Source organism: Loxodonta africana, chromosome 12 (assembly GCF_030014295.1).
Source record: "Loxodonta africana isolate mLoxAfr1 chromosome 12, mLoxAfr1.hap2, whole genome shotgun sequence".
In the NCBI taxonomy this organism is placed as follows: domain Eukaryota; kingdom Metazoa; phylum Chordata; class Mammalia; order Proboscidea; family Elephantidae; genus Loxodonta; species Loxodonta africana.
Window position 1 is genome coordinate 38,911,542 of NC_087353.1, and position 24,782 is coordinate 38,936,323.

Genomic DNA, 24,782 nt, shown 5'->3' on the forward strand with positions numbered 1-24,782 from the left:
CCCAAGTTACCCAAGGTTTATCCCTCCCAACCTGCCTCAGAACATTTCCATAGCTGCTGGTTCAGTTTATCCTAGAGCAAAGGATATGGGGTCTGTGGATCCCCCTACCCCATAATCTCCAGGTGAGAGAGGGGCTTTTTAAATAATGGAGATACCTGACCCTACCATCATAAAGTCTTCAAGAGACCAGGGGTGGCTCAGAAATCTGGATTTTTAAAAGCGTCTAAGGTAGTTCCGATGCACATTAAAATTTAACGTGGCAAAAAGCATGAGACAAAGTATCAGAATTCCCAAGTTTAAGTCCAAGCTCCACCTGTCACAAGTTGGTTGACCTCAAATAAGTCGCTTTCTCCCTTAGAGCCTTGGTTTCTTCCTCTCCACAATGGGAGTGATATATGTCCTGCTAAACACACTGGTTTGCTGAATGTTGTGGTAAGCTGAAAAACTGCCCCCCAAAAGATTTTTAAAAAGTTGCTATCCACCTGGAGCAAAGGAGAATGAACGACACCAAAGACACAAAGTAATTATGAGCCCAAGAGACAGAAAGCACCACATAAATCAGAGGCTACATCAGCCTGAGACCAGAAGAACTAGATGGTGCCCGGCTACAACCAATGACTGCCCTGACAGGGAACACAACAGAGAATCCCTGAAGGAGCAAGAGAGCAGTGAGATGCAGACCTCAAATTCTTATAAAAAGACCAGACTTAATGGTCTGACTGAGACTAGAAGGACCCCGGAGGTCATGGTCCCCAGACCTCCTGTTAGCCGAAGACAGGAACCATTCCCAAAGCTAACTCTTCAGACAGGGATTGGACTGGACTATGGGATAGAAAATGATCCTGGTGAAGAGTGAGCCTCTTGGATCAAGTAGACACATGAGACTATGTGGGCAGCTCCTGTCTGAAGGGGAGATGAGAAGGCAGAGCGGGGCAGAAGCTGGCTGAACGGACACAGAAATACAGAGTGAAGAGAAGGAGTGTGCTGTCTCATTAGGGGGAGAGCAACTAGGAGTATATAGCAAGCAGGATATAAATTTTTGTATGAGAGACTGACTTGATTTGTAAACTTTAACTTAAAGAACAATAAAAATTAAAAAAAAAAAAAGACACTTGAAGGCAAAAAAACCAAAAGTGTCACTATCCAGTTGATTCTGCCTCTTGTGTCAGAGTGGAACTATACCGCATAGGGTTTTCAATGGCTGTGATCTTTCAGAAGCAGATCACCGGGCTTTTCTTCCTAGGCAACTCTGAGTAGGTTTGAACCACCAACCTTTTGGTTAGTAATCTTGCACTTAACTGTATGTGCCACCCAAGGTTCCCAAAAGATGTTGTGAAAATGGTGTGGCAGTGGCATCTGACCTCCTTTAACTTCACAAAGGAAAAGGAGAATCAAGATCACCAGCCCAAGGCTGATTCCTATGAGGCCAAGGTCAGACATGCCTCTTCTCTCTACCATTTTCACCAATTCTGATACCAACCGTCCCTCCCAGAGCACTCCGTATTTCTCTGCTGAGTTCAATAGTTCATTGCAATGCCACAGAATTTACAGACAATACTCACGGTTATGGGGTTTATTAGGACCAAAAAAACCAAACCCACTGCCGTCAAGTCGATTCTGACTCGGAGCGACGCTATAAGACAGAGTAGAAGTAACAGGTTACATTTCAGCCTCAGGAATGTTCAGGATACAGTTCTTCCACCAGGACAGCCTCTTCTCAGCTGTACCTGCAGACACACCTCTCTCTGGGCCTTCAGCCTCTGCCCTGCTTGGATAAGTGGTACAAAGCTCTCTTAGCTCTGCTGATAAGTGCCCAGAGGCACCCCTTTCTGCCAGTAAGCTTCAGCCCAAGGACACTCAGCAAACCTAGCCCCAACAAGTGCTCTGAGGCACCCCGCTCCTCCAGCAAGCCACCTGCTCAAAGGCACTTAGCTTTCTCACTCCATGGGCTGGGAAGCCCACCGCACCATCTCCTGCCAGTCTCTCTTCCCACCATTTCTCTGCCACCGCTTCTCACCATCTTCAGTGTTACAGCTCTCTTTCTCTGTCTCCTGGTTTCAGGAGCTTTTCAGCACAGGGATCCCAAGTCCAAAGGATGAACTCCGCTCTTGGCCCTTCTTCCTTGGTAGTGGTGAGATGCTGTCTTTCTCGCCTCTGGGGATGGCTCATTTAAGCCTAGCCAGGATAGCAAAACTGACCAATCCCTTTGGTGGGCCACAATTACCTATTTGCACAGTCCCGCCCAATCACTTGGGTGGGAGTTACAAGACCATGATGAGAAAGGCCACACAAAAGCGATCCATTGCACTGCAGTTATCCATATTCTAATACCTAGAACCTGTGAGTCTTACCTAATATGGAAACAGAGCTTTTGCAGATGGGATTAAGTTAAAGATCTTGAGATGCAGAGATTATCCTGTATTATCTGGGCAGAGGGAGATTTGACACACAGAGAAGGAGGTGATGTGAAGATGGAGGCAGAGATTGGGGTAATGTGGTCCCAGGACACTAGTACAGATGTTTAAGCAGTAAGTGCTATGTTGTTGTTGTGTGACGTACAGTCTGTCCCGACTTATAGAGACCTATGTGACAGAGTAGAATTGCCCCATAGGGTTCCTAGTCTGTAATCTTTACTGGAGCAGATTGCCAAGTCTTTTCTCCCTCGGACTGGCTGGTGGGTTTGAACCACTGACCTTTCAGTTAGCAGCCGAGTGCATAACCATTTTGCTGCAAGGGTTCCTTGTGAGTGCTACAGAAATATTTAATGTTGTTATTACTTAAAATATAGGTGGTACCTGCTTGTTTCCCATGTTGCTACCATCCACAACTGACCTTAGAGATGAGGCACTGGCCTGGGGTGGTTGCTCCTGACACAACTTCCTGTGTCTGTGGATCTGTGCCTTTTGGTGCCTTTTGAATATTTTGAAGTCTTCCAACAGAATAAGGCAGTGGGCAAACCAAGCTAAACAAGCTTCACAACAACTACATTTGACATTTGTTTTTCTGATACAGTGTTTTTCTGTTGGAAAGTACAACGAGTAGAGTCACCAAAATATTAAGAATGGAAGGCTGCTTTTTAAGTGGCGTTTAGGATGCATTTGTGCATTGCCCCAGCAAATTATTATTAAATGATTGTATAGTGCTGAATCCTGTAGGACCCAGAAAAATTTCTAAGCTTCCTAGAAATAAGAACCTACTAATAATATGCTTTCTTTGGATTGGGCACAAATGTGGATCTCTTCCAGTCCATTGGCCAGGTAACTATCTTCCAAATTTCTTGGCATAAATGAGTAAGCGCCTCCAGCGCTGTATCCATTTCATTAAACATCTTAATGAGTATTCTGTCAATTTCTAGAGCCTTGTTTTCTGCCAATGCCTTCAGTCCATTGGACTTCTTTCTTCAGTACCATCGGTTCTTGATTATATGCTACCTCCTGAAATGGTTGAATATCAACCAATTCTTTTTGGTACAGTGTCTCTGTGTATTCCTTCCATCTTCTTTTGATGCTTCCTGCATTGTTCAATATTCTCCCTATAGAATCCTTCAGTATTCCACATGAGGCCTGAATTTTTTCTCCAGTTCTTTCAGCTTGAGAAATACTGAACATGTTCTTCCCTTTTCGTTTTCTAATTCCAGGTCTTTGCACATCATTATAATATTTTACTTTGTCTTCTTGAGCCGCCCTTTGAAATCTTCTGTTCAGCTCTTTTACTTCATCATTTTTTTCCTTTTGCTTTAGCTACTCTACATTCAAGAGAAAGTTTCAAAGACTCTTCTGACATCCATTTTGATCCATATTTATGCCCATTCCAAAGAAAGATGATCCAACAAAATATGGAAACTATCGAACAATATCTTTAATACACACAAGTAAAATTTTGCTGAAGATAATTCAAAAGCAGTTACAGCAGTACATTGACAGGGAGCTGCCAGAAATTCAAGCCAGATTCAAAAGAGGATGTGGAACGAGGGTTATCATTGCTGATGTCAGATGGATCTTGGCTGAAAGCAGAGAATACCAGAAAGATGTTTAACTGTGTTTTATTGACTATGCAAAGGCATTCCAGTGTGTGGATCATAACAAATTATGGGTATAACACTGCAAAGAATGGATCCAGTATACTTAATTGTGCTCATGAGGAACAGTATATAGACCAAGAGGCAGTCATTCGAACAGCGGATACTACGTGGTTTAAAGTCAGGAAAGGTGTTCGTAAGGGTTGTATCCTTTCATCATACTTATTCAGTCTGTATGCTGAGCAACTAATCCAAGAAGCCAGACTGTATTAAGAGGAATGTAGCATAAGGGTTAGAGGAAGAAGGCTCATTAACAACCTGCAATATGCAAATGATACATCCTTGCTTGCTGAAAGCAAGGAGGACTTGAAGCACTTACTAATGAAGACCAAAGACTACAGCCTTCAGTATGGATTGCACCTCAACATAAAGAAAACAAAAATCCTCACAACTGAACCAAAAAGCAGCATCATGATCAATGAAGAAAAGACTGAATTTGTCAAGGATTTCATTTTACCTGGATCCACAGTCAATGCTCATGGAAGCAGTAGTCAAGAAATCAAATGATGTATTGCATTGGGCAAATCTGCTGCAAGAGACCTCTTTAAAGGGTTAAAAAGCAAAGATGTCACTTTGAGAACTAAGGTGGATCTGTGCCTTTTGGTGCCTTTTGAATATTTTGAAGTCTTCCAACAGAACAAGGCAGTGGCTAAACCAAGCTAAACAAGTTTCACAACAACTACATTTGACATTTGTTTTTCTGATACAGTGTTTTTCTGTTGGAAAGTACAACGAGTAGAGTCACCAAAATATTAAGAATGGGAGGCTGCTTTTTAAGTGGTGTTTAGGATGCATTTATGCATTGCCCCAGCAAATTATTATTAAATGATTGTATGGTGCTGAATCCTGTAGGACCCAGAAAAATTTCTAACCCATTAGGAATTTCTAAATTTCTGACCCAACCCATGGTATTTTCAGTCACCTCATATGAATATGAAAGCTGGACAATGAATAAGGAAGACTGAAGAAGAATTGATACCTTTGAATTAATATATTGGAGGAGAATATTGAATATTCCATGACTGCCAGAATGAACAAATCTGTCTTGGAAAAAGTACAGCTGGAATGCTCCTTGGAAGCAAGGGTGGCAAGATTTCGTCTCACATACTTTGGACATGTTTTCAGGAAAAACCAGTCCCTAGAGAAGAACATCATGCTCAGTAAGATAGAGGGTCATCAAAAAGGAGGAAGACCCTCAATGAGATGGATTGACATAGTGGCTGCAACAATGGGCTCAAACATAACAATGATTGTGGTGAGGATGGTGCAGGGCTGGGCACTGTTTTGTTCTGTTGTGCATAGAGTCGCTATGAATCGGAACCAACTCGAGGGCACCTAACAAGAACGATAATGTGCCCGGAATTCACACAGTTCCCATTATTCCAGGAGCTCAGGGAACTTCTCTTAATTTTCTGTACTTGGTTCGCATTCCTAGGAGATAATGTATACATTTTTTTAAAAAAAGAAAACAAATGTTCGGCCATTTCTCCTGGTCTTATGGCAATGGCTGCTGGGATTCCCTTCCCAGCCCCATGCTCCTTCCCCTCACCACCACTCCTCCCCACCTGCAGGTTAGATAGGAACCGCACCTAGCTATTGCTACTTACATACAAATTTGACTTAAAGACAGATTTAGGAAAGGAACTCATTTGTAATCATAGTCAAAATATTTTAACAGCCTGCATGGCACAGGTAACAGCCAGTCAGGACTGGTGTCAACAACTGCTCTGTCGATGGGTCCTGACTGGCTGGAAGTTCTGCTTATAGATCTATGCTGCTTTTTTTTTTTTTTTAATCGCAATGAAAATATGCGTAACAAAACATAAGGTCATCTCAACGATACCTACATGTACAATTCGGTGACATTGGTTACATTCTTCATGTGGTGCAACCATTCCTACTAACCTTTTCCAAATCATCCGCCACCATTAACATAAACTTAATCCCTGCAAAACACAAACTCTCCCTTCCCCCTCCCTCCCATCCCTGGTAATTACTAATCAGCTTTGGTTTCTATGTGTTTGCTTATTTTATATAAGTGAGATCATGCTGTATTTGTCCTTTTGTGAGTGACTTATTTTGCTCAACATAATGTTTTCAAGGTTCATCCATGTTGTGGCATGCATCAGAACTTTATTTCTCTTTATGACTGCATAATATGCCATTGTATGTATATATCGAATTTTGTTTATCCATTCCTCTGCTGATGGACTTTGAGGTTGTTTCCACATTTTGGCTATTGTGCAAAGTGCTACAATGAACATTGGTGTTGGTGTACAGGTTTCTGTTTGCCGTCCTGCCTTCACTTTTTCTGGGGATATACTGAGGATTGGGATTGCTAGATCACCTGGTAGTTCTATATTCAGCTTTTTGAGGAACTGCAAAACTATTTTCCACAGCAACTATACCATCATACCTTCCCACTAGCAATGGATGAGGGTTCCGGTTTCTTCCCAACCTCACCAGTGCCTGTTGTTTCCCATCTTTTTGATCATTGCCATTCTAATGGGGGTGAGGTGGTATCTCATTGTAGCTCCATGGTACTTTGAGGAAGAAGAACATCACAGTTGAAGGGGAATAGGAATTTGGTGTCACAATTTCACAAAGATCAGGAATCCATTCAGAGAAGCAGGCTGGTTGCGGGGGCGGGAGGGCAGGGGAAACCAGGTCACCTGTCAATGATCCTGTATTTCTTCCAAGTGTGGGCCTCAGACCAGCCCATCCAAGCCTTCTGGGGATCTTTTTAAAAGGTAAATTCCTGGGCCTCCCCCAAGACCTCTTGGTTGAGCATGTCTGGGGCTGGTACCAGAAATCTGCATGTTGACAAGACCTGCCTGACTGCCCTATGGAGTGTTTGAAAACCAGCTCTCACTCCTCCAATCCCATCCTACCCACCCCGTACCCTCACTAAGACCCAGCTACGGTCACTGTTTGCTGCTTCCTTGTCCTCCCTTGTTCTTCCTTAACAGTATCCCACTTTTCCCAGCGACTCTCCTGGGGTCATCTGGCCTGAGGCACTAGAAAAGCAAAGAGCAGGAATAAAAGCCTAGAGAGGGTTTACAGGGAGGAGTGCCTGCCTGAGGCGCCTGCCTGGGGTACAATGGTGAAGGAATGGTTGAGGGCACAGGCTCTGAGGAGGCGGGGTTACTCCTGCAGCTCCTCAGGCAAGTGACTGGACTTTTTGGGGGTCTCGGTCTCCTTGTCCATAAAATGAGAGTAATAATATCTCTCTAATGTAGAGCCCTTTTAAGAAATAAAAGAGATGACTCATAGTGACCCTATAGGACACAGTAGAACTGCCCCCATAGGGTTTCCAAGGCTATGAGCACTATATGGTCGCTATGAGTTGGAATTGACTCTATGGCAATGGGTTTGGTTTGGTTTTCTCAGAATCTCTACGGAAGCAGTCTGCCACATCTTTCTCGCATGGAGTAGCTGGTGGCTTTAAAAAGCTGACCTTTTAATTAGCAGCCAAGGACTTAGCCACTGTGCTACCAGGACTCCTTATGCATTGGGTAGCGCCTGAAGTATATAAGGTCTTAAAGGTTCATTGCCATTAGTCCACAAATGCCCAAATTGGTGAATTCGAAGTTTGGTCTCTCATTCTCCTGACACACATCTGAGTCTATGTAATCACTAAAGTTAGGGACAAGGTCTTTGTTTGACTGTTTCTTCCCTTTTATTATTGGCCCCCCTCCTCCCTCTCATCTTCCTCCCCACCCAGTGTTGTTCTAATTATTATAAAGTATGTGCACTGTTGAATGCATACGGGTAGTCTTATTTTAAGCTGCCTCATCTAGTTTTGGAAACCTGCCTCACCTAGCTTTGGAAACCCTGGTGGCATAGTGGTTAAGAGCTACAGCTGTTAACCAAAAGGTCCTCAGTTCGAATCCACCTCGCGCTCCTTGGAAACTCCATGGGAGTCTTTCTACTCTGTCCTATACAGTCACTATGAGTCGGAATCGACTGGACTGCAACGGGTTTGGGGTTTTTGTTTGTTTGTTTCGTCTAGTTTTGAAGTAAAATATAAATAACAAAAGGAAGAGCCTTTGAGAAGACTAGGCTGCTTATTTCCCAGATGGAAAAACCAAAACTTAGGAGTTAAATGTCTTACTCAAAGGTCCCACCACCAGTCAGAGGCAGATCTGCATGTGGTACCCCCTATAGCTATATGTCCCCTTGGTGTGCCGGACATCCTGACCAGGCCCAGGCCAGCCTGGGGGCATCCTGCCTGTGGTAGCCAAAGCCTGGGAATCAGCACAAGCCTGTGTTCTAGCCTTGGGGGGCTTTGGAAGGCCTTGTAGCCAGAGGCCCATTTAGCATTGTTTCTGGAACTTCTGAACTCACACATAATCAATGACCATGTGATTACATGGATTATCACCCGTCTCTCCAGCATAACCACATCAATAATGCAAGCAATGCATGTGGATTTAGTGCTAATAACTAATATTTATTTCCAAAGATATGTATGCGTTTCAGATGTAACTGGGAAGGAAAAATTTCATATGCTTTGTATGTTGAGATTTTATCAGTCAGTAGAAAAAAAAGTGTATATTTATTGTTGCAAAGGCAAATCACCACAATAATCAATGATGTTTGTGGAAGCTGCAAATTTGTAATCCAGAAAAAATTATTGGCAACTTTTGAGTAGTTAACTTGGGAAGCAGATTGACAATTAATACTGAATATTACACGAATATATTAACTAGAGAACTTTAGGGAGGGTAGTATATCCTTTTTGAACCAAGAAATTTTGTAAAAAATTTAATGATAATACAAGGCAGAATAATGGAGAGTGTATTTTATTATAAATCTGATCTTTTTAGGATTGTTTGGGGTACTAAATTTATTTCATAAAACAAGATATTCTGTAAGAAGTATATTTGATTTTTAGTAATTTAGCTCCATTTAGGCGGTGGTTCTTGCTCTTCTGCAGGACTCAGTTGAAACCATCTCTTTAGAATTACAAATGTGCAGCACTGTAACGGAGCCTCGCAGCCAGAGTCTAGCAGCCGAGAATACCGAGCAATGCTTAAAACCAGACCAAACCCCGTTGCCGTCATCGAGCAGACCCTGACTCATAGCGACCCTACAGGGCACAGTAGAACTGCCCCGTGGGGTTTCCAAGTAGCAGTGGATTCGAACCGTGGACCTTTTGGTTAGCAGCCGTAGCTCTTAACCACTGTGCCACCAGGGCTCTGAGCAATGTTTACCGCACTAAAATGTCAAGCTTTAAAAGTCCACTAAATTTTTTTTGACAATAAAAATAGCAATTACATTTTTTTAAATCAAATCTCAGATGTATTCTTGTTTCCCAGAGTTCCTTTTGCTCAGTTCCAGTATTAACCCTCAGCCATTCAGTCCGTGTGTGTTCGGTGCTGCTCTCGATGTAAAAAGCGGCAGCAGAGCTTCGGGTAGCTGCTTCATTTTCCCTCCTCCATTTTTTTTTGTCCTGTGTTCCCCCCAGAGGGGCAGGGCTGAGAAGGGCCATTGTATTCATTTCCTGGGGCTGCCCTCTAATAAAGTACCACAAACAGGGTGGCTTAAGGTAAGAGAAATTTATTCTCTCATAGTTCTGGAGGCTAGAAGTCGAAAGTCAAGGTGTGGCCAGGACCATGCTCTCTCTGGAGGCTCTAGGGAAGACACCTCCCTTGCCTCTTCCAGCTTCTGGTGGCTGCCAGCAATCCTTGGTGTTCCTTGGCTTGTAGCTGCCTTCCTCCAGCCTCTGCCTCCATCATCACTTGGCCTCCTTCCCTGGATGCCTCCTGTGGCTTCATGTGGCTTTTTTTTTTTTTTTTAATTGTGGTAAATATATTTATGTAACAAAACATTTACCAACTCAACAATCTTCACATGTATGGTTGAGTGATGTAAATTAAGTTCATCATGTTGTTCAACCATCATCCTACCTATCTATTCTGAAATATTTCCAATCCCCTTAAACAGAAGCTCAGGATCCTCTAAGCGTTGAATCCTCTTTTCCTCCTTCCTCCTTCCTCCCCCATGGCCTTCTTGTAAGGACTCCAGACACTGGATTTAGGGGCCACCCTAATGCAGTATGACCTCATTTTAACTAATTATATCTGCAAAGACCCTATTTCCAAATAAAGTCACATCCTGAGATCCTAGATAGACATGAATTTTGGAGAACACTATCCAACACAATACAGCCACGTTTTCCAGTCTTGTGTGGATAAGAAAGGTGAGCAGAGGTTGGAACTCAGAGCTCCCAAGTATGCTGTGGGAGGTAACTGGAGCTGGGTTCCCTGATGTGTGCTTCTCATGGCTTCACTGTGGTGGGAGGAACAGGGTTATGGGGATGCCATGTCACACAGCCCTGAAGGTGAGGAGGACAATGGGTGTTTTTCTCTCTCTTCTCCCTGACAGTTCGTGAAGTTTGCCAACATCGAGGAGGACACTCCATCTTATCATCGGAGCTATGATTTCTTTGTGTCCCGGTTCAGTGAAATGTGCCACTCCAGCCACGACGACTTGGAAATCAAGACCAAGTGAGTAGCGGGAAGCGAGGGAGGCCTGTTCAGCTCATGACAGATGCCCCCATGGGTCTTAGGGAGTTCCAGTGCCAGTGCTTGTCTGATCACATTGGTGCTACTTCTGCTCTGATATTGCTGGGAAGAAAACCCCCATGAGGTTGTGGGAACAGAAAAGGAGCAAGAGCACCTGGACTTATTCGGGCAGGCAGTCAGCGCTGGCCTCCAACCCCTGGTTCCCAAAGGAACACCTCTTGGGCCAGAAAAAAGGGCTGGACTTAAGCTAACGGTACTTTGAGCCCAATTTGACAGCCAATAGCAAAACATACACACACACCCTGAACACTTTCTGTTATTCAGAATTATATACATTTATTCATCCCTGAAACACAGTCACTCACCATTATTCATCAAAATGTACACCCAGATGACCAAACACTTAGAGGGACAGAGTAGCTAGGGCTGGGGCCTGGGGACCATGGTTTCAGGGGACAGCTAGGTCAATTGGCATAACAAAGTTTATCAAGAAAATGTAATGCATCCCACTTTGATGAGTGGCATCTGAGGTCTTAAAAGCTTGTTAGTGGCCATCTTAGATGCATCAATTGGTCCTAGCCCACTTGGAGCAATAGAGAATGAAGAACACCAAAGACACAAGGAAAATATTAGAGCAAGAGACAAAATGGGCCATATAAACCAGAGACTCCCTCAGCCTGAGACTAGAACTAGATGGTGCCTGGCTACCATCAATGACCATCCTGACAACGAACACAACAGAGAGTCCCAGCTGGAGCAGGAGAAAAGTGCAAAGCAGAACTCAAGTTCACATTAAAGAGACCAGACTTAATGGTCTGACAGACTGGAGGAACTCCCAAAACTATGGCCCCTGGATGCTGTGTTAACCCAGAACTGAAACCATTCCCAAAGCCTACTCTTTAGACAAAAATTAGACTGGACAATAAAACATAAAATAATACTCACAAAGAGTGTGCTTAATACAAGCAGATACATGAGACCAAATGGGCAGCCCCTGCCCAGAGGCAGAAAGAGAAGGCAGAAAGGGACAGGAACTGAATGAATGGACGCAGGAAACCTGGGGTGGAAAGGGGGAGTGTGCTGTCACATTATAGGGATTGCAACTAGTGTCACATAACAATATGTGTATAAATTTTTGTACGAGAAGTTAACTGTAAACTTTCACCTAGAGCACAAAAAAAAAGTACACCCAGATCAATTAGAAAAACCAGAGTCCTTACATCAGCAAACTCCCCTGCCTCTCTCACTTTATCTCCTCACCAGAAACCTTCCAGCCACCGTGCTTTGTGTAGTCTGTTCCTATGCCTGAAATGCTTCCTGCATAGCTTACCCCCTCACCTCCTTGAGTGTCCCCTGTCAATGAAGCTTCACCCTGAATGTCCCCACACACTCACACCCCTCCCCCTTATGCAAAGTGTTCATCCCCTGCAAACATGTTTTATAATTTTCTTACTGTGCGTCTTACTCCTTGTCTGTCTGTCTGCACTAGAATGTAAGCTCAGTGAGGGCAGGAGTCTTTCTTTGGTTCACTGACACATCCCAAGTGCTAAAACAGTGCCTGGTGACAGTGGGCACTCAATAAACATTTGCTGAGTGAATGAGCAAATGAATGCTTCCAGATAAAGACCTTGAGTTAGGGAATACACTTTCACATACACATGCTCAAACTTGGAAAAAATAATTAACTCATGGGAAAACACTCATTGACATAGAAATAAAATCCCTCAAACAAATCACAAAGAAATTTCCCTGAATATATGCTGACGCAGATACATAAAGCAAGGCACACAGAGTCAGCTTGATGGATTAATAAATAGATGTCTCATGCCAAATAGATGTCTCATGCAAAAGAATAGGAAGGTAGGTCCCTGCCTACAAAGAGTGAGTTATCAACTTAGAGAGGCCATATGAAACTATGGAATATGTTTAAAAGAGGAAGAAGAGGAGAGGAAGGGGGCAGGGGCTAAACTGTTCACAGCAGTCAGCATTGCAGGAGGAGTTAGGTGGGTAGGCTGAAGTTGTCACCAGGCCAGCAGGCCAAGAGCAGACACATTCTCCATTGGTTGTTCCAGAACTCAGATGATGCTGCTGCCTTCATTACATCAGCACCTCAGAGGGGTCGCAAGAGGGCCAACTTATGGGTGTCCACTTGCAATCAGCTTCTCCATGGCTGATGATCTGGGTTGGAGGAACAGGAAGAGAGTGGAGTCCAGGCAATTTTTCCATCCCCAAGTTTGCCAGTTCCCAGTGCTTCCAAGACAATGGAACACCTGCTGGGCAGGTCCCAGGGCTACTGGATGGCAGTCTCCTGGCATCCTCGCTGTCCCCTGTCGTGAACCAGTCGTGGGCTTTCTGCGGCTGGGCTTCCCCAGTCCTACGACAAGGCTAGCAGGAGCTAGGGGAGGAAGGAGCCCCTTGTCCTCTCCCCAGTGTTGACTTCCTGAGTAATTCCCTCACTGCAAAATGGCTATGAAGAAGCAGAAGGGGCCAGAGCAGGTGGGGCATGTCCAGAAACAGGTGTTGCAGAAAGTGTAAAATTGTAACTAGTGTGGCCGTAACAGGTGCTGACTACTTAGGCCATGCCAGGCTTTCAGTAGGGGAATGGAAGAGACACCCCTCATACTGCTACCCACTCACACATACACTCACTCACACATGCACACTCACACATATACTCACACATGCAGACACACATACACACGTGCACACATTCACACACACATACATTCACACTTTCTCACATTCGCTCACTCATTCACATAGACACACAATCAGTCTTCAGCAGGAGGAGGAGAAGGCACAAAAGCAGACATGGTCAGCACTGCATTCTGACGGCGTCAGGAGCTTACTGAGCATCAAGGGTAGGGTTACCAAGGCTTACCCCTGGCAACCAGGCAGCACCATTAGTATCCTCAGACTATGTACCACGGCAGTCGCCTTCCATGAGAGGAAGGCCTGCCCGGGTGAGAGGAATCTTCTGGCACCGGTCTTCTTCCTTCCTCCTCCTTTGGCCTCTCTCTATGTACACCCTATTCCCTGAGGTCTCCTGTTCCTCATTCTCAGCCTTAGCAGTGACAGATGTGCTGGGTTCCATCAGGGCATCATCACTGCGTTATAGTGTTGTTATTGTTAATTGTCATCCAGCTGGCTTCCACTCATGGCAGCCTTACGCATAACAAAACAAAGCGTTGCCCGGTCCTGCGCCATCTTCATGATCATTGATATGTCTGATGCTGTCGTTGCAGCTATCGTGTCAATCCATCTCGTTGAGGGTTTTCCTCATTTTCCCTGACCCTTTACCAAACATGATGTCCTTTTGTAGCAATTGGTCTTTCCTGATGACATGTCCTAAGCAAGTGAGCCAAAGTCTCTCCATCCTCGCTTCTAAGGAGCGTTCTGGTTGTATTTCTTCTAAGACTGATTTGTACGTTCTGGCAGTCCATGGTACGTTCAGTATTCTTTGCCAACACCACAGTTCAAATGCATCAATTCATCTTCTTCCTTTTCCGTTGTCCAGCTTTTGCATGCATATGAGGTGGTTGAAAAAACCGTGGCCCGAGCAGGCCAGAGTAGCACCCTGCTGATCCCACTTAAAACTGAAGCTGAAAATACAAATGGCAACTAAACGCTTAGAAAAAAATCCTTTACTCCATTACTAATCAAAAGGGTGTGAATTAAGGTAGCTATAAGAGGCAACGATTTTTCTGAGCCATAAAATTGAACAGATGTTTACAGGAGATGGCAGCACTGGTGTGGATGCAGAGACAGTGTTCTCCTGCAGTTTGTGCATCGGTGGGGAGAATCATTCGGCAGCATTTGGGAGCCTTTCGTTCCTTATCTTTCGATTTAGTAATGCTACTCATGGTAATGATTCGAAACATAGTAAAACATTTTTATACAACGATATCCGTCATAGCATTATTTATGGTAGCAAAAATTTGTAAACAACTTAAATGATCCATAGTAGAGTAGTTTAGAAAGTTTTTATGCTAATATGTCACACAACCATTCAACATATTTATGAAGAATTAATGATATGGGAAAATGGCTCTAATATCAAAAAAAAAAGAAAACCCCATTGTCATCGAGTCAATTCTGACTCATAGCAACCCTACAGGACAAAGTAGAACTGCCCTAAAGGATTTCCAAATTTTGGTTCGAAACTGCTGACCTTTTGGTTAGCAGCTGAACTCTTAACCACTGCACCACCAGGACTCCCCTGTAATACAATATTATGTGAAAAAAGCCAATACAAATTAAATCTGCAATAGGTTCCTATATGCACAGATGGAAGGAAAGGCACTGAAATGCTGATAATGGTTATCTTTGAGTGGTGACCTTCCTGTTGCTGTCGAGTCAATTCTGACTCATAGTGATGCTATAGGACAGAGTAGAGCTGTCCCGTAGGGTTTCCAAGGCTGTAATCTTTACGGAAGCAGCCTGTCACAGCTTTCTCCCACTGAGCAGCTAGTGGATTCGAACCACTGGCCTTTCAGTTAGCAGCTGAGCACTCAATCACTGTGCCACCAGGGCTCCTTGTGGTGACCATAGGGGTACATTTTCTCTCCTCTATACTTTTCTACAACTAGCACATATTATTTTATAATCAGAAAATAAGGAGATTGGTTTAAAAAAGAGAGAGAAAAACTTGAGTCTGGAATAAGTGGGCTGTGAAAAGGGCTCCCTCCTGCGAGGCCATGCTGACCCTGGGCTAGCCCAGTGGGATGGAGAGTGAAAAAAGGGCCCCTTCATACTGTTTCTCAATTTCTCCTCCTGTTTCTCAGCCAACCTAGCCCAGCCAAAAACCTTTTGTGCCTAGAGAGCCTGCCAGCTCTCTGCTTCTCCCTACAGATGCTCCTCCCCCCCGCCCCCAAAATAAGTTGCTCATGATCCTAGATTTTACCTCATCAGTTCTTGGCAGTGCTTTGAGCTCTTATATCTTGGGCCCAAGTGGAACAAACCTAGGCGAGTGTTAAAGAGAGGGAACCTAGACCAACCAGCACCCTAGGGATGCAGCCAGGGTGGTAGCAGGGTAAAAGCAGTCTGGGAGTATCTGAGACGAGCAGAAGACATGGCTTCCTGAGGTCATGTCCACCAGCACAAGAAATCAGCCAGCTGGAAGGTCACGTCCTGTGAAACGGAGAAGGTGGTCTCCATTCTGCCCTTTGACTGATGGACACATCCCTAACCCCTGAACTGTGCTCCTCTCCTGCCTCAGAAGCTGGACTTCTCGGGCTCGAGGACTTTGTGGTCCCAATTTGCCCTTTTCCTTACAGGATCCGAATGTCGGGCATTAAAGGCCTGCAAGGGGTGGTGAGGAAGACGGTGAATGATGAGTTGCAGGCCAACATCTGGGACCCACAGCACATGGACAAGATCGTCCCCTCGCTGCTTTTCAACCTGCAGCATGTGGAGGAGGCAGAGAGGTGAGCAGGTGGGCCAGGGTTGGGCTGGGAGAGTGGAGACACCAGGCCCTCCCAGGCAGCTCGGGAACCACATGACTCGGGCTGGTCAGTAAAACCTAGGCTCAAGGCCAGGGATCTTGGCATTTGAGGCTTGTTCTGCCAGTGAGTCCACAGCTGGCTCCGTAGGAGACTTGGGTGTAGCACTCTGCCAGCCTGCTGTTGCCCTTAACATCTGTGTTAACAAAGGCAGGACAATGATGGTGCTGGACACCCAGGGGGCAGGGGTCTGCTGGTCAGAACACAGAGAACCCAGAGTGGGTTACCTTTGTCTCTCTGGAAACAGCAGGCCAAGGAGGTTTTAAAATACCTTTCATGGCTCCAGTTACTAAGGACTTTCCCTCCGGCATTCCCTTCCCCTCATTTCCTGATGGTATCTCATGTGATGGTTTGACCAGCCAGCAGTGGCAGCCACTCAAGAGGAATTGGCAGATACTGAATTTTAACCTGGGAGGCCCTCGGCATGGGATTCATTCCCATCCCTGCCCCTTGCTCTTCCCCTCTGTGAAATGGGATAGAGGCAAGTATTGATGTTGCTGACCCACCGTGGCTGAGCGTGATGCTGGCTGAAGACCCTGGGCTTCTCACTTTCTGTCAGGGAAAAGTAAGTGTGCTCTCTGGTGGCCAGTTCGGGAATAACAGCTCACGGTGCAATCTCCATAGTCTGGGGTGGGAGAGACCTGGGGTTCCTTATTCTGTCCAGTTCTGGGACTTGGGACCCTGTGACTTGGTACCATTAAGTCACGCCTGAGTCAATTACCATGGCTTTCCTTTCTCCTGCTTCTCCCGCTGCCGCTTTTCCCTTCTTCTTTCTCCCACTTTCTTTTGCTTTCTCCTGCCCTCGTCTGCCTCCCACTCTTCATGTCCCTTCCTGAGCCTGTGGTGCATCGGGCACTCCTGGTCTGTGCTTCATGAGGCCCATAGTGCTCAGGAATCCTTCCCACAGAGGCATGTTGGGCCTATCCTTAGAATTTCCAGAAAAGGACCTGTTTCCCTTGTCCCCTAGTCTTACCACCCTCCGGGCTGTTCACATGTTTTAGTTCCTGACAGTCCTGACTATTCCTGTTACCTAGTGTAGCCTGCATCAGATTCCTGCGTGTCACCTGTCATCACTGGCATGGATAAAGCTTAGACACCCAGGGGCACACAAAGCCTGACCCAGCCTTGCATTCCATCCTTCTTTGTGTCCCCACAGCCGGTCCCCCTCACCCCTGCAAGCCCCAGAGAAGGAAAAGGAAAACCCTGCCGAGCTGGCTGAGAGGTGCCTTCGAGAACTGCTGGGCCGGGCTGCCTTTGGCAACATCAAAAACGCCATCAAGCCTGTTCTCATGTGAGTGGCTCCTCCCACACTGAAGCCTTCAGCTTTTCAGTCTTTCAAACCCCCAGTATGTCCTCACTGACTCCAGAAAAGATGGAGGCATCACAGCTGTGACGCTGTGGCCAAGGAGCACTGGGGAGATCCCAAGTCTGGGTCATCCAATCAGCTGGGCAAGCCGGTCCCATCTTTGTGCTGAGGACCCTGCATTATGAAAGCAAAAGCCACCACCCAGTGGCAAGGGCAGTTTCGGGGAGAGGAGGGCATCTGAAACTGAAGGAAGATGCCTGGTTCATTCCTGTGTCCACAGCTACAGACCCTAGTTCCTTGATCTCTCTCTAGCTCAGGGGCTGGGACTGCCTGAGGGCCCTCATGATTCCCTTCTCTCGCCTGCACCCCACAAGCCCTTTCTCACTCACCTGGAGCTATGTGAGGGGCCCCTCTTCCCCCAGACCTCTCCTCTCTGACATCACTTGTGTTTCATCGTCAATCCCCCATATTCTCGCCCTCACAGCCATCTGGATAACCATTCTCTCTGGGAACCCAAGGTGTTCGCCATCCGTTGCTTTAAAATCATCATGTACTCAATTCAGGTATGGTGGCTCCCCTGGCCCAATGGTTCCTCATATCCTAAGTTCCTAGTTGTCTAAACTAGTGCTGCTTAAATTAGCTGTGGACCGGTTTAATTTCCAATACACCATCAACTAATACTTCTACAAAATACAATCAAAAAGAATTCCTAGAAAAATGAAATGAAAAACTCCAACTACAAACCCATCAACCCCGTAGCTGGCTTCCACAGCAATGTCAAATTGCCTACTAAACGCTTACTCTCAACTTCTGTACTAATCTTGGTGTAAACACATCTCAGACATCTTGAATGGGCACCAGTCCACAGGCCACCCTTTGAGCATCCAGCTCTAGTTGCCGTCATGTTGATTCCAACTCATGACCACCCCATGTGTGTCAGAGTAGAAGTGGGCTCCATGAGGGTTTTCAGGGGTTGTTTTTTTGGAAGCAGATCACCAGGCCTTTCTTTCAAGGCACTCCTGGGTGGACACAAACCTCCAACCTTTCAGTTAGTAGCCGAGCACATTAACTGTGTGCACCACCCAGGGCCACCCTTTGAGCAGCACTGAGCTAAACCATATGGCCTCTCATGGCCCTTACCAGGAAGACCTGAGGCCAGGGGAAAATGACAAGAAAGAAAATATTTTAAAAATGGTTTTTGACCCATTTGAAATGAAAGGGCCCAGGAAAAATGTGGAAACCCAGGTCTTCACTGGGACTTGACTGTTCTTTGTTGGACCAAGTGGGGAGAGGCTCCAGGTAAAGGAACTGGGGTGTCTGAATGCCCCGTCTAGTGCCAGCTGCCCTTGGTATCATCACTTTTGTTTGCCCTAGTCTTTGGGTCCTAATAGAGGGTGCCTCAGCTGTTTGGGGACAGCACGGTCTTCCTCCCCCCAGCCGCAGCACTCCCACCTGGTTATCCAGCAGCTCCTGAGCCATCTGGATGCGAACAGCCGCAGTGCAGCCACTGTGCGGGCGGGCATCGTGGAGGTCCTGTCTGAAGCTGCCATCATCGCTGCCACCGGCTCTGTTGGTAAGGGGACCCTACGTGATGGTGTGAGGGCTGAAAGCCCCCTAAGGACACCCTAGACAAAGAACTGCCCTTGTGGGGGGCTGCCTTCCTTTAGGGCAAGGGACAGCAGGATGGCCTCAGACTCAGGGGAGAAGGTGGGGGCAGAGAAAGCAAGCATCTGCTTGAAGTGGGCCTGGCTTTCTGGTGACCAGGGCAGGGGAGGATGAGGGGGTGCAGCCCTGGCTTTGAGTCTCCCCCACTGTGTCAGGGCCCACAGTGCTGGAGATGTTCAACACTCTGCTGAGGCAGCTGCGGCTCAGCATCGACTACGCGCTGACTGGGAGCTACGATGGGGCCATCAGCCTCGGCGCCAAGACCATCAAGGAGCACGAGGAGCGCATGTTCCAGGAGGCCGTTATCAAGACCATAGGTGCGGCCAGGGGAGGGGCAGAGGGCAGCAGGCCGACTGTGGTGGGAGGTAGTGATGGGTGCTGGGGAAATGAAGCCTCAGTCCCTGGGGCACTCAGCTAGTGGACTGGCCATACCCAGGCCTGGTGCAGCACAGGACAATCTCAGCGGGCTTCTCACCAGGACTTCAGATCAAAGGCTAAGGAAAGGAAGGCACACTCTCCCTTCACCCCAGCTCCCACTAGGCCAGCCTGATGCAACTGGAGAGGAGGAGTGAGGAAGGGAAAGGGGGAAGGGAGGAAATGGGAAAAGGCCGTGGAGAAAGATTTCTGTGCACAGGGGAGTGGAGGGAAGACTTATAAGGCCTCCAACAAGTGTGTGAGGGCACATCACTTTCAGCGCCTTCCTGCCTATAGTGCCGTGTGGGCTGCCCATCAGCTCAGGGAAGGGCAGGGCGGGAATGAGCCCCATTCATGGGTGGAGCCAGTAAGAACCCTGGAGGTACCCAAGGGCACACAGCGGAGCAGCTGGTGGAAGAGCCCAGATGGGAACCACGTTCCAGGGCTGAGCTCTTCTGTCTCCTCACCTACACACCCAGTGTTGAGCAGAGACCTTAACCAAAGCCTCAGGAATAACAAGAGAAGGACCTACAGCCTAGAAGAGCTGTCTGGAGCCGTCCAATGCCTGCCCCTTTGTCTAGAGGCAGAGTCACATCCAGACCGTTCCAGGCAGTAGCCTGGCTGAAAGGCTGAGCCAAGAGAGGCACCTGTTGGCCTGACCTGGGCCAAGCCTCTCCACCTTCCTCTCTGCAGGCTCCTTTGCCACCACGCTGCCCACGTACCAGCGCTCAGAGGTGATCCTCTTCATCATGAGCAAGGTCCCGCTGCCTTCTCTGCACCACCCCATGGAGACAGGGAGAACGGGGTGAGCCTCCATGTCTCCTCCCCTTCTTCCTCTTCTAGCTCAGATCCCTCCCCAGCTGCCCCTTTCCATGTTTTCAGGCTCTCTCCTTTGTCCACCCTGCCTCTCCTGACTCTGCCCTCTCTTCTCTTTCTACTCCCAAATCACTCACCAACCTTTAGTGGGAGCCTCGGGTCCCAGAACAATTCCTCAGGCTGCCCCACCAATAACCACCACCTCCACCTTCATTCCCTCGTGTGCTTCCTGGGTCTGGCAGTCCCTGTCCTGGGTAACCTAACAAGACAAGCCTAATGAAAAAGCTAGTCGGGGGTGGGGGAAGCTGAGCAGGCAGGTGTGGGACCTCTGCCCACATCACAGCCTGCTGAGTGTTTGTGTCTTCTGGTCTGCAGGGAGAACAGGAACCGGCTGACCCAGATCATGCTGCTGAAATCCCTCCTTCAGGTGAGCCTGTCTTGTCCCCGTTCCTGCTCTGAATCATCAGGAGGCCGTGCCCTCCAAGGGACCACATACAGCTGTTCAGGTTGCATACTGCCCAGTCAAATGGACAAGTAGGGGACTGAAATCAGCTTGTGTGCCCTGGCACAGGGCTGCATCAGCCCAGGGGAAAGGTGCACTCTGCTAGCTAGGTTGGACACCCACAGAGCTGGGTCACCCAGAGCAGGTAGAAAGCCTGTGTCTAATTTTCACAGATCTTCCTTGTACACTACTGTTTTGGATTGAGCTTTGTCCCCTAAAAATGTGTGTCAACTTGACTAGGCCGTGATTCCCAGTATTGTGTGATTGTCCACCGTTTTTGTCATCTGATGTGATTTTTCTATGTTTTGTAAATCCTACCACTATGATGTTAACGAGGCAAGATTGGGGGCAGTTAGGTTAACAAGGCAGGACTCAAGCTACAAGATTAGGTTTTATCAATCTTTTTGGCTATAAAAGAGAGAAGTGAGCAAAGAGACAGGGAGACCTCATACCACCAAGAATGTAGTGCCAGGAGCAAAGTGCATCCTTTGGGCCCAGGGCCCTGCACGGATAAGCTTCTAGATCAGGGGAAGATTGATGACAAGGACCTTCCCCAGAGCTGACAGAGAGCAAAGGCCTTTGCCAGGAGCTGGCACTCTGAATTCAGACGTCTAGCCTCCTGGACTGTGAGAGAATGAAATTCTACCTGATAAAGCCATCCGCTTGCGGTGTTTCTGTTATAGCAGCACTGTGTAACTAAGACAGCTGCTGAGGGCCTGTAACTCAGGCATTATCTTAAGATGAAATTCATTGGCTTTCCTGGGGGTTCTGCCCTTTTTCTCTCTAAGGCCCTTCCCAGGTCCTTCCTCTCTGTTTCCCCCTTGGCACTTGTACCAGCCTCAGTCTCCCAGCTACCATCTTTCCATTCATCAGTGTTTCATACACCTCTTCTTTACCATCCTTGCAGCCCTCACTGGAGTCTACAGCTGTTGTTCTTAGAAGCCAGTCCCATGATCCACTTGTTAAATTATATAGATTCCCTATAGATTTTAAGCCATGGCCTGAGTGGGGTCCTAGAATCTGTCTTTATAAAAAGCCCCCCCACCAGGTATTCTCATGCACAGCCCTAGCATAAACTCTGCAACTCTCATGACTAGATAATTCTCTAGTTGTTCCATCTCTCCTCACCTATCAAACACAACCACGGGAAGAACTTTCTAGAAATGCTGCTCCCCACATGTTGCCCTTATTAAACAGTGGGTCTTAGTTCCTGATTGTTGTACATCAGATTTCAGACTTCTTATGCTGAGTTGGAAGTTCCTCACTCCCCTTCCCTCCCTAGGCTCCCATCTCACCCCTCAGCTGTCTCTCTGTTCTAGCCCTGTCCATCTGCACAGATGCCCAGTCTCAGGCCTTCCCCAGCCCATCGCCTTCATCTCACTCTATTTTTATAAAGCTTTTTCACGCTGACACTGCCCATCTCCAGTTACCCCCTTGGTCTGCCATTTCTTTGCTAAGTTTACCCTCACTATTTTGTACCTGGAGCCCTGGTAGCATAATGGTTAAGAGCTATGGTGAGCTACGGCTGCTAACCAAAAGATGAGCAGTTCGAAACCACCAGCTGCTCCTTGGAAACCCTATGGGGCAGTTCCACTCTGTCCTGTAGGGTTGCTATGAGTCAGAATAGACTCAACATCAACGAGTTTTTTTTTTTTTTTTTATTTTGTACCTGGCATTTTGTTAGGGAGACAGTTTGGGACACACTCAGATGCATCTCAAGGGATCATCAGTGAACACTGACGTTCGCTGTCGATGCCCCAGGCTATACTAGATCCTCAGGGACCTTCTGAATCATCAAAGGCATTGTTTTGCAATACAAGCTTAGCATTGCATATGTTTTGCTGCTTTTGAATGCTTTGACGATACCATGTATGATGTATATGCTTATGCCAACTGGCTTTAATCAGAAGACCCCTCCCCCCTTAGCACCATAACAAGGGGATGTAACCAAATGCTGTGTGTGGTCTTTGGTTGTTGTCATGTGTATGGGGTCTGATTCTTCAGCCCAGCCCAGCCGTTCATACACCGTCTCTATTCCTTTGTGATTGTCCATACTCTTCATGAAGAATTATGATTGTGGAAGATGTTCTGGAATATTAGGTTCAGGGGTTCCCTGGCTCCTGTTCCCCTCTAGTGCTCGTATCTTGCTTGCTTTTTTAAAAAATTGTGGTGGAATTTTATAACAAAATATTTGCCATTTCAACCATTTCTACCTGTACAATTCAGTGACATTATTTACACCTCCCATGTTGTACAACCATCATCTCTATCCATTTCCAAATGTTTTTCTCACCCTTAACAGGAACTCAGTGTCTCTTAAGCAATAGCTCCCCATCTCTCTCCCACCCCTCCCTGGTAACCACTGATAAACTTTGGCCTCTATGTGTTTGCCTAGTCTGGGTCCTTCCTTTCTTTTAACAACTTACTGTCCCTGCACACCATCCGCATCCACCCACATGTCTACTGAGCCAAGCTGAGCAGGTTGTCTCGGTGGCTGATGGAGTGTTCAAAAGGTTTCCTATGGCACCCAGGGCCTGAGTGGAGGGGCAGGGATGGATTGAGAGATGTCTCAAGAGGATGGATACTTTAGACCCAACTTCTACTGGAAACCCCCTGTCCCCCCTGTGCCTGAGAGGGGGTGTCACTAAGCACTCCGATCCTGGGCTCCCCTGCAGGTATCTACAGGCTTCCAGTGTAGCAACATGATGTCTGCCCTGCCCAGCAACTTCCTGGACCGCCTTCTCTCCACTGCCCTCATGGAGGATGCAGAAATCCGTCTCTTCGTTCTGGAGATTCTCATCAGTTTCATTGATCGTCATGGCAACCGCCACAAGTTCTCTACCATCAGGTGAACTTGGGATCCCTCCAGCTGATGGGTGATAGGGGAGAAGATGCCCCACAGAGTCTGTCTTCTTGGCCAGTAGCCTCACAACCAGGTGGGAGGACCATTGAGGTAGCCAGGGAGACCCACCAGAGGGTTGATCACAGAGATTGACCCTGGGGTACTGGGTAGGCAAGGGGAGGAGAGACCTTGTGCCTGGGAGAGGATTTGTCAGGGTTTTCTAGAGAAACTGAACCAATGAAAGAAAGAGATATAGGGAGAGATTTACTTCAAGGAATTGTTTCACTCAATTGTGGGGGGTTGGCAAATCCAAAGTCCATAAGTCAGGCAATGAGAAGAGTGCAGAGTAGAGTTCTGCCAAAATATTAACACCTAGGGAAACTCCATTTTCAACTGATTGACTGATTACATTTCATTGGATTACATTATCAGAGGTAATTACATTAAAAAAAAATACATTACATTATATTACAGAACAGCAACTGGACTAGTATTTGGCCAAAGAACTGGGAACCATAGCCTAGCCAAGTTGACACAAAAAATTAACCATCATAGTGGTGGACTGGAGATTTAGGAGATGAAAGCAGGTCCTAGAGGGAAGAAGATGTGGGGCTGTCAGTGGGGACTAAGGGAATTTGGGGGAATATGATGAGGAAGTGAATAATCAGGATTAAGATTTAAGAGAAAAGGACAAGAACTTGAGAACTTGGGAAAAAAGCACTAGGAGGGAACTAAAGCAGTGAGGGGCTTTGGCACAAACTAACAGTGTTGAATAAAAAGCCCAGTGATACCGTGTGAGGGCTGTCCTCACACAGGGGCTAAGGTGGCCCCTCATGTCCCCTCCCAGTACCCTCAGCGACATCTCTGTCCTGAAGCTGAAGGTGGACAAGTGCTCCCGACAGGACACGGTCTTCATGAAGAAGGTAAGTGAGTGTAGCCTTGGACACAGTGAACCCCAGTTAGGCCTGGCCCCATACACCCCAACCTGCCAACCCCCAAGTCACTGCCAACCACAGGACCTGCCTCCTCCCCTTTGCATATGCTAGGCAGGGTGACCAGCGGGCCCCTCAGAGGGTGAAGCCAAGGGCGATGCTCATCACAAAGGCTGGTGAGAAACACCCTTGGTGA

General features: G+C 46.9%; 1 protein-coding gene across 4 annotated transcripts in view; it reads left to right on the forward strand.

The window, feature by feature from the left end:
• EFR3B (EFR3 homolog B) overlaps positions 1-24,782 on the forward strand; it is a 114,127-nt gene that overhangs the window by 70,691 nt on the left and 18,654 nt on the right. For 2 of the 4 annotated variants that reach the window (XM_064295116.1, XM_064295115.1), the window contains exons 5-14: positions 10,469-10,590; positions 15,885-16,034; positions 17,266-17,400; positions 17,900-17,978; positions 18,853-18,988; positions 19,236-19,397; positions 20,188-20,299; positions 20,686-20,737; positions 23,488-23,660; positions 24,502-24,577. In XM_064295116.1, coding sequence (XP_064151186.1) covers positions 10,469-10,590; positions 15,885-16,034; positions 17,266-17,400; positions 17,900-17,978; positions 18,853-18,988; positions 19,236-19,397; positions 20,188-20,299; positions 20,686-20,737; positions 23,488-23,660; positions 24,502-24,577 — 1,197 coding nt within the window. The remainder of the gene's footprint in view (positions 1-10,468; positions 10,591-15,884; positions 16,035-17,265; positions 17,401-17,899; positions 17,979-18,852; positions 18,989-19,235; positions 19,398-20,187; positions 20,300-20,685; positions 20,738-23,487; positions 23,661-24,501; positions 24,578-24,782) is intronic. The other 2 variants (XM_064295117.1, XM_064295118.1) reach the window with 2 other exon arrangements.